This window comes from Sorex araneus, chromosome 6 (assembly GCF_027595985.1).
Source record: "Sorex araneus isolate mSorAra2 chromosome 6, mSorAra2.pri, whole genome shotgun sequence".
Lineage (NCBI taxonomy): Eukaryota > Metazoa > Chordata > Mammalia > Eulipotyphla > Soricidae > Sorex > Sorex araneus.
In genome coordinates, this window is record NC_073307.1 from 92,364,659 (window position 1) to 92,379,041 (window position 14,383).

Below are 14,383 nucleotides of genomic sequence, written 5' to 3' on the forward strand. Positions count from 1 at the left end.
GAGCCGCCTGCAGCTTGACTCGGAGCTGCCGAGCCTCGGGGCCCCTCGGGGCGGCGTTCCGGGGTCCCCGCTCACCCCCACCCCACCCCACCCCCGCGCGCGCGCGTGTCGCCTCGAGCTGCGCCCCGCGCCTGCTGCAGCTGCTGGCGGCGCCCGGTCGGGGACACAGGGACCGTCCCCTCCCGCACGGGGACCGCTGCCGAGCCGCGGGCGCAGCAGGAGGCCGCGCCCGCGCCGCGCCGCTTCTTTCCCCGCGCGCCCGCCTTGGAGCGACGGAGCGTCCCCCACCCCCCGGCCTCCCCATCCACGCTACGCGACCATCCAGCCGGGACACGCACACACTGTCACCTCCGGAGGCCCCCCCCCCCAACCTCAGGAGTCTTTAAGGACCGTCTTTAAATCCCCGGAGGCGCCCCTCTCGGCGGTCCCCGCAGCCCCGGAGCCCCAAACGGGGACCCCGGGATCGGACGTCCCCGCGCCTCCGGGCACCTGGCTCAGCCGGAGTCCCCCGGGTCGGGGCAGGGCAGGGCCGGCAGTGGCGAGCCGGCGCCCGCCCGGCTCCCCGACCCCAGCGAACCTTCGGAACCCAGCGATGGGGCACTGGCTCCCCGCGCGCCCTCGCCCGGCCGCGCCCTGCCCGGCGCCCCGGGGCTCGCCGACGAGGAACCGGGCGCAGTGACCACGGAGCCGCCGCAGACGCTGGAAGGCGCGGCGGCCGCGGGAGAGGCAGGCGGGTCCCCGCACCGCCCTCCGGCGCCTCCAGGCAGCCCTCCGAGCCGCGCCAGAGGCCTGGCCCGCCATTCCCAGGTAGGAGAGAGACCCCCTTCCCAAATACAGTTGGGGCGCGGGGCCTGGCGCGCGGGGGGAACGGGGGCATGGCCAGGGGGGGAGTGGAACCATCCAACATCGCGGAGGGACTGGGCCTTTCCTTGGCGAGCTTGTCCCGTGTCCTGGGACCTGGAGCGCCCTTCAAAGAGAGGAAAGCGAGGCACACCCAACCGACACCCGCTCCAGCACCCTGGATGGAGATGGGCCGGCGATGGGGCCTGTGGGTGCCCCCAACCCCTGCTCTGGGGAACACTTCTTTTGTGATTTTTCCTTTTTGGGGCTCGAACCCACGCCAGTGAGTATCCCAGCGTCATCCACACATCCGCGGGGTGTTTTGTCCCCAGTGCTTCCTGTGGGTCCCCGGGAAGTTCCCAGAGCCGCAGCGGGTGTTCGGGCTAGGACACGGCGTGCGCTTCGTGGCCAGCTTTTTTCTCCAGAAACGGGGGACCCGTCCGCAACTGGCCTGAGATCTGCCGTCCATCCCCACCCTCCGGCCCGGACGGGCTCTCTCTGACCTCTGGTGCTCTGTCCCCCGGCCCGGGAAGGTTTGGGAAGGATGTGGTCTGAGACTTCCTGGGAGAGGGGCAGGTAGCTCAGATGCCCGTGCCCAGCAGCCCCGAGATCTCCGCTCTCTCCCGTGGGTGCCCCGAGATCTCCTCTCTCTCCCGTCCCGGTCCTCCCCACAGTTCCGGGCTGGGACCTTCCGAGCTCTCTCTGGGTGGATCTAGACTGTGCCCCTCTCATCACTGCCTGAAGCCCCCCAAGGCTGCTGAGTGGTTGAGTGGTCACTTTCGCTGGCCTGCCCCTTCCCTTCTCCATGGCCACGGTGCGGAGCTGGCCCTGGCCCAGCCTGCAGGGGTGAGGGTGGAGACCCGTGAACTCGGGGTCTCGAGAGCCTGGGGTGTGTCTGATGCAGAGCACGGGAGGTGTGGGGGAGGGCGGGGGCCACGCAGGGGTGGGCGGGCATGGTCTCCTGGCTCATTTGAGTCCCCCACCTTCCGGACAGCCCCCCAGCCCGGGGTCTCAGGGGAGGGGCATCCTCAGATGCCCTTGGTGCGAGCTGCTGGCACCCGGGCACACTCCCACCCCCCTTGGCTCTCTGGACGGAGAGGGAGAGGGAGTGTGATGGCCTGGGGGTCCCCCCTCCCCCCGCCTGCCAGAAGCTGCCACCTTACCACGCCCTGGGGTGGGGGGTTATGAGGTCAGCGACCTCTGCTCCGTCGGCGCCCTGTCTGCAGGAGCCTCTGGAGTCAGACACGCGTAGTGTCCACTGGATGGCGGGCTCCTGCTGTGAGCGCCCCCCCGCCCCAGGACTGTCTGCCCCGGGTCCCCTCAGGTGTCCCTGGGTGGGTGGGTCGGGGGTCAGCGGGACCCCCGCAGGCCCTGCCTGGGGGAACCCACGCTCCTAGGGAGCACTGGAAACTCGTCCAGGGCCTCCTGAGCGCTGTCCCCAGCCCAGGTCTGCTCTGTGTGGGCTGGGGGGGGGGTGTCTGGACCACTCAGCCCCCGTGGCCGGGGCCACGTGACACTCTCAGGCGAAAGGTGCGGAGTTTTCCCTTACGCGTTTGGCACTTCCCTCCCTTCTTCCTCTTCTGGCTCCTGCCTCCTCTCTCTGACTCCCTGGCCCCTCTCTCTGCCTCCTGCCTCCTCTCTCTGACTCCCTGGCCCCTCTCTCTAACTCCTGCCTCCTCTCTCTGACTCTCTGGTCCTTCTCTCTTACTCCTTTGTCCTCTCTCTGACTCTCTGGCCCCTCTCTGCCTCCTGCCTCCTCTCTCTGACTCTCTGGCCCCTCTCTCTGACTCCTGCCTCCTCTCTCTGACTCCCTAGCCCCTCTCTCTGACTCCTGCCTCCTCTCTCTGACTCTCTGGCCCCTCTCTCTGACTCCTGCCTCCTCTCTCTGACTCCCTAGCCCCTCTCTCTGACTCCTGCCTCCTCTCTCTGACTCCCTGGGCCCTCTCTCTGACTTTCTAGTCCTCTCTGACTCCTGCCTCCTCTCTCTGACTCTCTAGCCCCTCTCTCTGGCTCTCTAGCCCCTCTCTCTGACTCTCTGGCCCCTCTCTCTGACTCTCTAGCCCCTCTCTCTGACTCTCTGGCCCCTCTCTCTGACTCCTGCCTCCTCTCTCTGACTCTCTGGCCCCTCTCTCTGACTCTCTGGCCCCTCTCTCTGACTCTCTGGCCCCTCTCTCTGACTCTCTAGCCCCTCTCTCTGGCTCTCTGGCCCCTCTCTCTGACTCTCTGGCCCCTCTCTCTGACTCTCTGGCCCCTCTCTCTGACTCTCTGGCCCCTTTCTCTGACTCTCTAGCCCCTCTCTCTGGCTCTCTGGCCCCTCTCTCTGACTCCTGACTTCTCAGCCCTGCCTTCTCTTTCTCCCTGTCTCCTCTCTGACTGCTGGCCTCCACTCTCTGTCTCCCTGCCTCCTCCCTCTGACTGCTTGCCTCCTCTCTATGTCTCTTGCTGCCTCTCTCTGACTTCCTCTGGCCCCGTCAGTCGTGCCCTGAGCGGGTCTGTGCCGGGAGCCGGGCGGGGCGGCGGAGAGGAACCCCGAGCCGGCCACTGCCTCCCTCCTCACCTGGCCAGGCGCGCTGTCCAGCAGAGCCAGGCCCCTGCCCAGCGCGGCCCAGACTGGCCCCCCAATCCTGAAGAAGACCGAGGAGGCCGTTACCACCCCCACCCCCTACAGTTAGGCCTGGGGTGCCAACACGCCCCTCAACACCCCCCCCCCCGGGCCAGCCCGGCAGGCAGGGGTGGAGATCTGGACCCCAGCAGAGGGCACGGGGGACGCCTGTGCATCCTTCACACGTCGCTGGCCGAACACTCGCTGGGTCTGCGGCCCTGGAAATAAATGCAGAGCTGAGGGTCCCACAGGGGGCTCAGTAGGCGGGGGGAGGGTCCAGGAGAGCGTTTACTGGGGGGAGGGTCCTGGAGGAGGTTCGGCGGCCAAGCACATGGCTGCTTCCACTCCGGCCCTGAAGGATAAACAGGGCACATCTGGCAATGGCTCCAGCTAGACCGTGTGTGTGTGTGTGTGTGTGTGTGTGTGTGTGTGTGTGTGTGTAAATCAGCAGGAAGAGCTCAGCACCGCACTGGGCTGTGTGTGTGTATGTGTGTGTGTATGTGCGTGTGTGTGTGTGTGTGTGTGTGTAAATCAGCAGGAAGAACCCCAGCACCGCACTGGGCTGTGTGTGTGTGTGTGTGTGTGTGTGTGTGTGTGTGTAAATCAGCAGGAAGGGCCTCAGCACCGCACTGGGCTATGTGTATGTGTTTGTGTGTGTGTGTGTGTGTGTGTGTAAATCAGCAGGAAGAGCCTCAGCACCGCACTGGGCTGTGTGTATGTGTGTGTGTGTGTGTGTGTGTTTGTGTGTTGGTGAGCCCCAACCTTGGCTGCCTCACCCCACCCCCCCCCCTGTGAAGCAGGTAGCCCCGGGGCGGGGGGCTGAAGGGAGACTCAGAGCCTGGGCCCACCAGGGCTGTTCGGCCAGCCGCCATCCCGTTGCTGACTTCCTCTTGCCTCAGTTTCCTCCGGTGGAAGCCGGGCCAGCTCCCTCCACCTCGGGGCGTACCGGGGGGGGGTGCTGCGGGCTCCCCGCCGTGCCCTGCACCCAGGAGCACCCGGCGTCGCCGAGCTGCGAGATAAATGTCAGCTATTATTATTGCTCTATACTTAGCGCCGAGCCTGGCACTCGGGAGCGATGATTGTCATCCTGGCCCCCGGCCTGGGTCACTGGAGCGCTGAGCGCCTCCTGCCGCAGGTCCCTCTGCCTCCTCGAGCGAGCGAGTCTGTCGACGCCGCCGTGGCCGCGACAGCCGCGCCCAGTCTCGGGGGCGCTTTCCAAGCTGGTCTGCTTGTGGGAGGGGGTTTCAGTGCTCTCCAGTCCGGGCCGAGGAGACCCCGGAACCCGGGCCCACACGCGGGGGCCAGCCTCCTGCGGTTGTGTGCAAGGAGGGTAGAGGAGGAGGCAGTCTTTTATTTATTTTTTTCTGGAACATTCCCTTTTAATTTTTATTTATTTATTTATTTTTAATAGAATTAAATTTTATTCTATTTTTCTATTTATTCTATTTTTAATAGAATAATAAATAAATTTATTTGTTATTATTATAAAATAATAATATTATTATAAAATAAATTTATTCTATTTTTAATAGAATCACCGTGAGCTACAGTTGCAAAGGTTGCATGTTTGAGTTTCAGTCGTACGATGATCAAACACCCATCCCTCCACCAGTGCACATTCCCCACCACCAATGTCCCCAGTAGACCCCCCCTTTCCCACCCCTCCCCCTGCCTCCCTGGCAGACAATTTCCCCCAAATTCTTTCTCCACTTTGGGGCATTGTGGTTTGCAATACAGACATTGAGAGCCATCCTGTTTGGTCCTTTATCTCCTTTCAGCACACAGCTCCCATCCCGAGCGATCCCTCCAACCATCATTGTCTCAGTGACCCCTTCTCCATCCCAGCTGCCTTCTCCCCCAGCTCAGGAGGCAGGCTCCCAACCACGGAGCAATCTTCCTGGCGCTTGTGTCCACTGCCCTTGGGTGTCCGTCTCATATGATGTTATTCTGTACTCCACAAACGCGTGCAGCCCTTCTGTGTCCCTTATGTCCCTCTCTTCCCGACTCATTTCACTCAGCCTGATACTCTAGGAGGAAGGAGAGAGTCTTGCCTTGGGGTCCGTGGATGAGGGTGCTCCTGGCCGGGGAACGTGTATGGTTCTTGGCATCTCAATGGAGGAGGAAGGTGCCTCCTTCACAAAGATGGACGAGTAGGCGGGTGCCTTGTGCAGTGTGCAACCTGGGCAACCAGTCCTGGCAGCCCTTGAGGGCAGTGGCTGGGTAGTTCAGCAGGCAGCTCTGCTTTTTACTTATTAATTAATTTTTTTCTTTTTAGGTCACACCCGGCGATGCTCAGGGGTTCCTCCTGGCTCTGCACTCAGGAATGACTCCTGGCGGTGCTTGGGGAACCCTATGGGATGCTGGGAATCGAACCTGGGTCGGCCCCGTAGCAAGGCAATCGCCCTCCGCGCTGTGCTATCTGTTGCTCCAGCCCCGACAGCTCTGCTTCTGCTGCCTTCCCACCCCTAAGGTGGACGGGGAGGAGGGCGGGAGCGAGGAGGGGCGGCCTGAGCTTTTGTTTCCAGAGCCCCCGCGTGGGAGCCGGGAGCAGGACCAGACAGGCAGAGCTCAGCGGAGCCGGACTAGAGCTTCCGGGAGGCCCCAGGGGGCCCAGATGGGAAAGGAGGCTGGGCCGCCAGTGGCCTGGGGGAGCCTGGGAGAGCGTCCCCTGAGCGTGGCCCTCTGCGAGGCTGAGAGGCCCTCAGGGAACGTTCCAGACGTAGAACGTCCCAGAACAGCAAGCCCTTGGAGGGCAGAGGGAAGACGCGTCAGAGGCGCTTCTCCGGGTCTCTGCGTAGGGACAGCAGTGACCCTGGTGCTCTGAGCAGTGGGCAGTGCTCGGGGACCCCCAACTATTGTGTGTGGGGGGGGTCACAGGGTCCTGGAAGGGAGGAAGCAGGGAGAGAGGGTTCCGGGGAGAGCCCAGCGCGAAGCCCTGAGCCCCCCACAGATGAGGAAGTGACTCCAGGAGCACTGGGATTGCTGGGAGGCTCAGGGGAGCAAGAAAGTGGGGTTCCCCTGCCAGAGCCCCCTCTGGGTGTGTCGAATATGGGGCGTGGGATGAACGGAGGGTGAGCGAGCGAGGCAAGGAGTGGATGGGGGAGAATCGAGAGAGGAATGAATGAATGAGTGAATGAATGAATGACTGGGATATCTAGTCCCACATCCCTGTTTTCTAGCCAGAAAATGAAACCAAGGGCTGGAGCGATAGCACAGCGGGGAGGGCGTCTGCCTTGCACGTGGCCCACCCGGGTTCGATTCCCAGCATCCCATAGGGTCCCCCGAGCACTGCCAGGAGTAATTCCTGAGTGCATGAGCCAGGAGGAACCCCTGAGCATTGCCGGGTATGACCCAAAAAGCAAAAAAAAAAAAAAAAGACCAAGAGGGACTAGAGCGATAGCACAGCGGGGAGGGCACTTACCTTGCACGTGGCCAACCCGGGTTCGATCCCCGGCACCCCATAGGGTTCCCTGAGCACAGAGCCAGGAATCAGCCCTGAGCATCACCAGGTGTGTCCCCCAAACCAAAAAAAAAAATTAAAATGAGAAAATGAGCCCCAGACTCAGGGCAGGGGGGAGTGGACGCGGCCAAGGCCCCCTCCCCCCACCCCGGGGCCTCCTGACTGTCGCCCACACCTCCCCCCGCAGCCCAGGGCCATGATGAAGACGCTGTCCAGCGGGAACTGCACGCTCAGCGTGCCCGCCAAGAACTCCTACCGCATGGTGGTGCTGGGCGCCTCGCGCGTGGGCAAGAGCGCCATCGTGTCCCGCTTCCTCAACGGCCGCTTCGAGGACCAGTACACGCCCACCATCGAGGACTTCCACCGCAAGGTCTACAACATCCGCGGCGACATGTACCAGCTGGACATCCTGGACACGTCGGGCAACCACCCCTTCCCGGCCATGCGCCGGCTCTCCATCCTCACCGGTGGGTGCCGGGGGCGCGGGGCGGGCGGGCGGGGGTCCCCAGGGTGCGGCGGGCGAGGCTGTCCGTCCTTGCGTGGTGACCCTCTGGGTGACCAGCGGTGAGATGGTGGCGGGGGGGGGGGGCTCCCTCCGTCCCTGCCTGCTCCCCCACCCCCGCCATCCGTCTGCCTGCCCGCAGGTGAGACCCCAGAGGACAGGCCGGGGGCTGCCCCTCGCCAAGGGGACAGAAGCCGAGCTGGCCGCTGCCGGCCCCTCCTCTGAGCCCCACTCGGTGGCCGTGCCTGGGCTGGTTACGATCCGATTGCTGGGCTCAGGCCCCGACTCCCCTAAGGGAAGCCTGAGAGAGGGAGAGGCAGGACCCCAGCCTGGGTCGGGACACAGGAAATGTGGGGGCCTGCCCGGGGCAGGGAGTCACGGCAGGAAATACGGAGGCTGGACGTTGGCTGGAGGCTGTGGGTGTTCCCGTTAGCAAGAGTTTCCGGCTCCTGGCGTTCCTTTATTTCACGCATCCATTTCTGCCCCGTTTCCTTTCTTTCTTTCTTTTTTTTTTTTTAAATTCTCCAGGGCGGGGTGGATGGGTCACACCCGGCGATGCTCAGGGCTGACTCCCGGCTGTAGGAACTCTGCAGTCACTCCTGGAGGGGCTCCAGGGACCCTCTGGGGTGCCTGGGATCAAACCCAGTTGGCCACGTGCAAGGCAGACGCCCTCCCCCTCCACCCCCTGCACCCCTGCTCCAAACAGCACCTCTTTAGTTTGGGTTCTGGGGACACACTCACAGTGCTCAGGGTTATTTCTGAGCTCTGCACTCAGGAATTACTCCTCCTGGCGGGGCTCCAGGGACCCTGCAGGATACGGGGATGGGGCCCAGTCAGCCGTGTGCAAAGGCAAACGCCTCCAGCTCCTATTTGATCCTCATGGCGAGCCCAGGACATGGGTTCCGGCTTCCGTTTGACAGGTGGGGAAGCAGAGGCCCAGAGAGGGTGAGTGGTGGTCACACAGCCCGCTGGCCTTGCTGCTGGGCAGGGCTGTCAGAAGGCGGGGTGTGGACCAGGCTGTCACTCACTTCGCTTGGTGGCACCTTCTGTTGCTTCCTGCTTGTGTCCCCGGGTGGGGAGTGTGGCGCCTCCGTTTCCCCCGCCTGTAAATTGGTTTCTCGGGAGGGTGAGACGAGCCGCTACAGTGTTGCCAAGGAGGAAGTAACCACACGGTGTGAGTTCTGATTGGAGACTGGACCAGCGCTCCCGGGGGCCCCTGCCCCCTCTCTGGGCAGGGCTGAAGGGAAGGGAGCTGGCGGCTGTCCAGCCGTCTCGGGAATGACGCCCCCCCTCACCCCCAGTGGGGATGCTTCTGCCTCACTCATCACCCTCGCCCCAGCCTAGACCTCTCCTCAAGGGTCCTGTCCTCCTCCGGGCAGCTCTTGGTGACCCCCGGGCCCAGATTATGGTACTCCACCTTAGGGAGATTGGGCATGAACAGAGGGGGGCCCCAGGTTCGAGTCCCAGCTCTGCCACGTGGTCGTTTTGACAGGAGACCCCACTCCTGAAGTCGGGTCTTCCCGGCCCCCCGTCTTCCCCGGGTGGACGGAAACGCTGGGTATTGCAGGGTCCACTCTGCCAGCCTTTGGGGGGAGGGTGGATGCCCACCCGCAGCTCTCAGGCCTAGAGGGAGGGACAGCTGCGGAGGGACCGTGCGCCTCTTCCCCGCCCCCACTTTCTGAGGCTGTGTTGGGGGGCTCGGGCAGGGTGCAGGCTGACGGGGCTTGTTTGGGGGCCCAGGGCCACTCCCATGGTGCTCAGGAGTCCCCAGATGTTGGCGGCTGAACTCAGGGCCTCACACAGGCACCCAAATACACAAATGCCTGCAAGCTAGAGATGAGGGGGCTGGGGGAGAGGGGAGGGGGTGCCGGGGTCAGGATGCAGAGACAGGGGTCAGGATGTAGGTTCCTTTTTTGGGGGGCACGGTGGGCAGTGCTCAGGGCTTACTCCTAGCTCAGTGCTCAGGGATCACTCCTGGTGGGGCTCAAGGCTTACTCCTAGCTCAGTGCTCAGGGATCACTCCCAGAAGTGCTCAGGGCTTACTCCTAGCTCAGTGCCCAGGGATCACTCCTGGTGGGTCTCAGGGGACCCTGTCATATGCCGGGGCTCAAACTCAGGTTGGCCGAGTGCCAAGTAAGCACCCTGCCCACTGTACTCTCTCTCTCTCTAGCCCCAGGACACCAGCCTTGCATGTAGCCAGCCCTGATTCCAGTCCCACACCACACGATCCTCCAAGCACTGCTAGGTGTGGCCCTGGGAGCTTCAGAGTGACTTAGATAATAATCCAGGGCAGACCATGGAGCACTATAACCATGAGCATCAGTCCCTGGAGCACTGTGACCATGAGCATCAGTCCCTGGAGCACTGTAACCATGAGCATCAGTCCCTGGAGCACTGTACTTGTGAGCGGTCTCCTGCATTGAGTCACAGATTTTGTTCACCTCAGCTCCGCTTGGGAGCTCCCTCCCCCAGACCCATATAGATGAAATTCAAAAGGTCTAGCCCCTCCTCCTGCCCAGAGGTGGCCACCCTGTCTTGGAGCCTCCGGGGACATGGGGACAATCCTGTCTGTGTTGCCGGGTCAGAGAGGCTCCAGCTGCATCCTCCTGAGTGCATGTGGCTGTGGCCAGACGCTCGTACCCACCCACCAGGCTCCCTCTAGCAGGAAGGCCCAGGGACTGACCCCTCCTCCCTGCTGTCCCCCGGAAGCTGAGCATCACCCGTCTTGTGCTGGACTATGTCGAGGCAGTCGAGTCCTTGGGGGCCCAGGATCAGCCACATGGAAGAGGGATTGGCAGCCCCCAGGGAAATTGAGGCCAGGCTGGTGCTTCCTGGGTGGAACTTATCAGCAGAGCCCTCACCACCATCCATCCACCTGTCTGTTCGTCCATCCATCCATCCATCCATCCATCCATTCATCCGTCCATTTGTCCATCCATCCATTCGTCCATCCATCTGTCCATCCATCTATCCATCCATCCATTCATCTATCCATCCATCCATCCATCCATCCATCTGTCCATCCATCCATCCATCCATCCATCCATCTGTCCATCCATCTATCCATCCATCCATCTGTCCATCCATCTATCCATCCATCCGTCCATCTATCCATCCATCTATCCATACATATATACATACATCTGTTTATCCATCCATCCATCCATCCATCCATCCATCCATCTATCCATCCATCCATTTATCCATTCATCTATCCATTTATTTATTCATCCCCCCACTCATTTATTCATCTGTCTATCCTCTTCCCCCCACCCCCCGCAACCACAAACCATTTTTATGGACACACACTCACCTCCCTCACCGTGTACTGGGCGCCAGGGGTGTTCCACGCTCACTGGCCATAGCTGCGTCTGACCCAGGGAATGAAATGAAAGGAGGGGCATGAGGCATGTTCAGGGGTGCCCCGGGGAAGGAGACAGCGCAGCTGGGATTACCCTGACCCTTCTCTAGGAACTGGGCAAATCACCCACTAAGTGGATCATAATCATGATTTATTTTTGTTTGTTTGGGCTGTACCCAATGGTGCTGGGAGCCTACTCCTAGCTCAGTGCTCAGGAATCGCTCCCTGTGGGGTTCAGGGGACTCTGCAGTGCCAGGATTGAACCTACGTTGATTGTTTGCAAGGCCAGCACCCTGCGAGCTGTCCTAGAATGCGCCACATTTGTTGTTTTTTTTTGTGTGTGTTAGCTTTGGTTTTTTGGTTACTCCGATGGGTGCTTCGGGCTTCCATTCCTGGCTCTGTGCTCAGGAGTCACTCCTGGTGGCCTTGGGGGTCCATATGGGGTGCCGGGGATTAACCCGCTTTGGCCGAGTGCAAGGCACGCGCCCTCCCCGCTGTAGAATATCGCGGATCATCGCTCACTCTGGCTCCAGGATGTGGAGGCTACTGGCGTAGAAAAGGGACCCCAGGGGGCAGTGGGGGGCAGGGGGCAGGACCCGCCGAGAGCCAGAGCAGAGGCTCACGCCCTGCCCTCCCCGCAGGCGACGTCTTCATCCTGGTGTTCAGCCTGGACAACCGGGACTCCTTCGACGAGGTGAAGCGGCTGCAGAAGCAGATCCTGGAGGTGAAGTCGTGCCTGAAGAACAAGACGAAGGAGGCGGCCGAGCTGCCCATGGTCATCTGCGGCAACAAGAACGACCACGGCGAGCTGTGCCGCCAGGTGCCGGCCACCGAGGCCGAGCTGCTGGTGTCGGGCGACGAGAACTGCGCCTACTTCGAGGTGTCGGCCAAGAAGAACACCAACGTGGACGAGATGTTCTACGTGCTCTTCAGCATGGCCAAGCTGCCGCACGAGATGAGCCCGGCCCTGCACCGCAAGATCTCCGTGCAGTACGGCGACGCCTTCCACCCCCGGCCCTTCTGCATGCGCCGCCTCAAGGACACGGACGCCTACGGCATGGTCTCACCCTTCGCCCGCCGCCCCAGCGTCAACAGCGACCTCAAGTACATCAAGGCGAAGGTCCTGCGGGGCGAGGGCCAGGCCCGCGAGCGGGACAAGTGCACCGTCCAGTGAGCAGGAGGGGCCCGGGCAGTGCCTTAACGGGAGGTGGCACCCGCCGCCCGCTGCCTGCATTAGCCCCCCCCCAAACCCCCCCACACAACGCCCCGCTGACCCCTCCCCCACACACATTCCAAGACCACTCTTGTTTGAAGACCCTCGTTGCCAGAGAGCGAGAGTCCCGCCTCTGGCCGTTGTCCCGCTTTCTCGCCATTTCCCCCCCACGCCTTCTTACCCCCCCACTCCCCTGCCCCCCCATACCATGGTTTTGCCCCTTGGGGGAGGCGGGGGACACCACAGGGGCACATCTCTGCAGGGTTAGTGACAGGCAGGGTTCTGGGCTGAGGCAGCCCCCCACCAGGTCACCTCTGACCTGGGGGGCTGCGTGAAAGGCCAGTGCTGGAAAGCCCAGGGTCCCTGCCTCCAGCGGAACCTTCTGGAACAACCCCAGAACCGACACGGGACCTCCCAGACCAGAGAGGAGAGGGCTCGGTGGCAGCTGGGAGACCTCCCTTCGCCCTACGCCCCTCTCCAGCCCCGCAGGTCTTTCCCCTCTGGCTCAACTGTGGCCCCCACTCCGCCCCCTGCTGCCCCTGGTGCGGAGACAGGGGCATGGGCGTGTCGGAGATGGGTGCGGTCGCCCCTCCACCCTGTGCTCGGCCTCCCCGCGCCCCTCTCCTTGCGGCTGTCCCCTGCGGAGTGCAGCGGTTGGGATGGAAATCCTTGTACTGTAAAGGCCCAGGGCCCGCCCAGCGCAGACCCACTGTGCCCACCAAGGCCCTCCCCGCTCCTCGACTGGGTGTCGTCTGCAGCCGGACACTGCCCGCAGGAGCTTCACGTTTCCAGGACCTGGCACCAGCCCAGCCTGGACGTGCCTCAACCTCAGTCTAGAGGAGGAGGTGCCCAGGGGGCGAGTGAGCCGGCCCCGCCCCTCCTGGGCTGGCCCCGTCCTCCTGGAATGGCCCCGCCCCTCCTGGGCTGGCACCGCCCCTCTTGGGATGGCACCGCCCCTCTTGGACAGCCACGCCCATCCCGGGCCCGCCCTCCTGGCCCGGCACCGCCCACTCGACCTGGCTACACCCACCAGCTGGGCTCCGCCCTAGCCTGGCCTGACCCCGCCCCAGTCAGGCTGGCCCCGCCCCTCTGCTGGGGCCTGGCCACGCCCTGCTCCAGCCTGGCCCCGCCCCAGTCTGGCCTGGCCCCACCCTCCCCTGGCTTGGCCCCGCCCCAGTCGGGCCTGGCCCCACCCCTCCACTGGAGCCTGGTCCCCTTCCTGTGCGCTCCTTCCTGGAGCGTTTATTGAGCACCTGCTAGGTGCTGGGTCCACTGTGTGCTAGGAAACAAAGAAGGGGAGCCATGTGCTTTATACCCCCAAGGCAGGGCCTTTCCCAGTTGGGGTCTCCTGCCCGAACAATGCTCCCACCCTCGGGTGGCGAAGGCACCCCTGCCCTGAGGATCTCTCCCACATGTCCTGGGTGCCGGGCACCAAGGGATGCGATCCCATAGACCAAAGGCCTTGTCGTTAGCTCCTAACACAATCATTTTTTATTCCCGAGTCCAGAAAGTGTTGGCGTGTAGGGCCGCAGGGAACCCCCAGCGATTGTGACTCTAGCAGGAGGCCCAGAGAGGGTGCGTCACTTGCCCCGGGTCACGAAGCGAGCCTGGGAGAGGCAATACAAGCAGGGCTCTCCCTCTCTCCCAGACGCTGCCCCAGCCCTGGGCCTTGGGGGATTTGAGGCGTCTAGTCCCCCGCCCTTCCCTTGGCTCCATCTCGCCGGCTCTGTGTACTCCATGCCCTGTACATACGCGTGCACACACCTGCACACACAGAGGTGACCTGCCCTGGCACTCCCCTGTTCAGCGCACCCTCCGCCCCGCCCGGTGCCCGCTGCTCCGGGCTGCAGCTGTGCCCTGCTTCCGCACCTGCCGCGTGGCCGAAACCCTCCAAGCAGACCCGTGACCTTGGCTATGACGGGTGAGGTGACCGGGTCTCCCCGCTGGCACCTCGCGCCCCCCCCCCCCGCCCCCAGCTCTGCGCGCACACACCAGCCATTAAAGTGGGTTTGTTTGTAAGCTGTGCCCGGAGCCCGCGTGTTCCCTGCGTTTCTGTTCGCCCGCTGCCCCGAGTGCGGACGGGCCCGGGGGGCGGGGGGAAGCAAGCCCCGGGACGACGGGGGATGACTTTTGCTTTGGGGTGTCCGTTTCCCTGAGTGTCACGGGGTGCGGGGGGCTGCTGAGCCCCCTCCGGTGCCCAGGCCCGGGATGCCAGCAGGCAGCCCCTTAGCAGAGCTGTTGGCCCCTGGGGCCAGGACGTGGCCAGGCCCAGCCCCCCAGACGGCATTCGGCAGCCGATGCTCACGCTGCAGTGTCTGGTCAAACGCCAGACCCAAGAGTGAGCCGAGGCGCTGTCCCCTGGGCCGATGTGCGTGCGAGCAGTGAGTGTGTGGGCACGTCTGTGT

The 14,383-nt window shown here is 63.3% G+C and overlaps 1 protein-coding gene across 1 annotated transcript; it reads left to right on the plus strand.

Annotated features, from left to right (window-relative positions):
- Nucleotides 1–406: 406 nt before the first annotated feature.
- RASD2 (RASD family member 2) lies at nt 407–14,009 on the plus strand. The gene is made up of 3 exons (XM_004610488.2): nt 407–807; nt 7,090–7,369; nt 11,407–14,009. Exons 2-3 carry the CDS (start codon nt 7,099–7,101, stop codon nt 11,937–11,939), a joined length of 804 nt encoding a protein of 267 aa, XP_004610545.1. The 5' UTR covers nt 407–807; nt 7,090–7,098; the 3' UTR covers nt 11,940–14,009.
- The last annotated feature ends 374 nt before the right edge of the window (nt 14,010–14,383 follow it).

Bases quoted from the DNA above. Each gene is read 5' to 3' on its own strand.
- RASD2 (XM_004610488.2), top strand. From the start codon at position 7,099: ATGATGAAGACGCTGTCCAGCGGGAACTGCACGCTCAGCGTGCCCGCC. The intron at 7,370-11,406 runs GTGGGTGCCGGG...CCCTCCCCGCAG, and splicing joins CCGGCTCTCCATCCTCACCG to GCGACGTCTTCATCCTGGTG.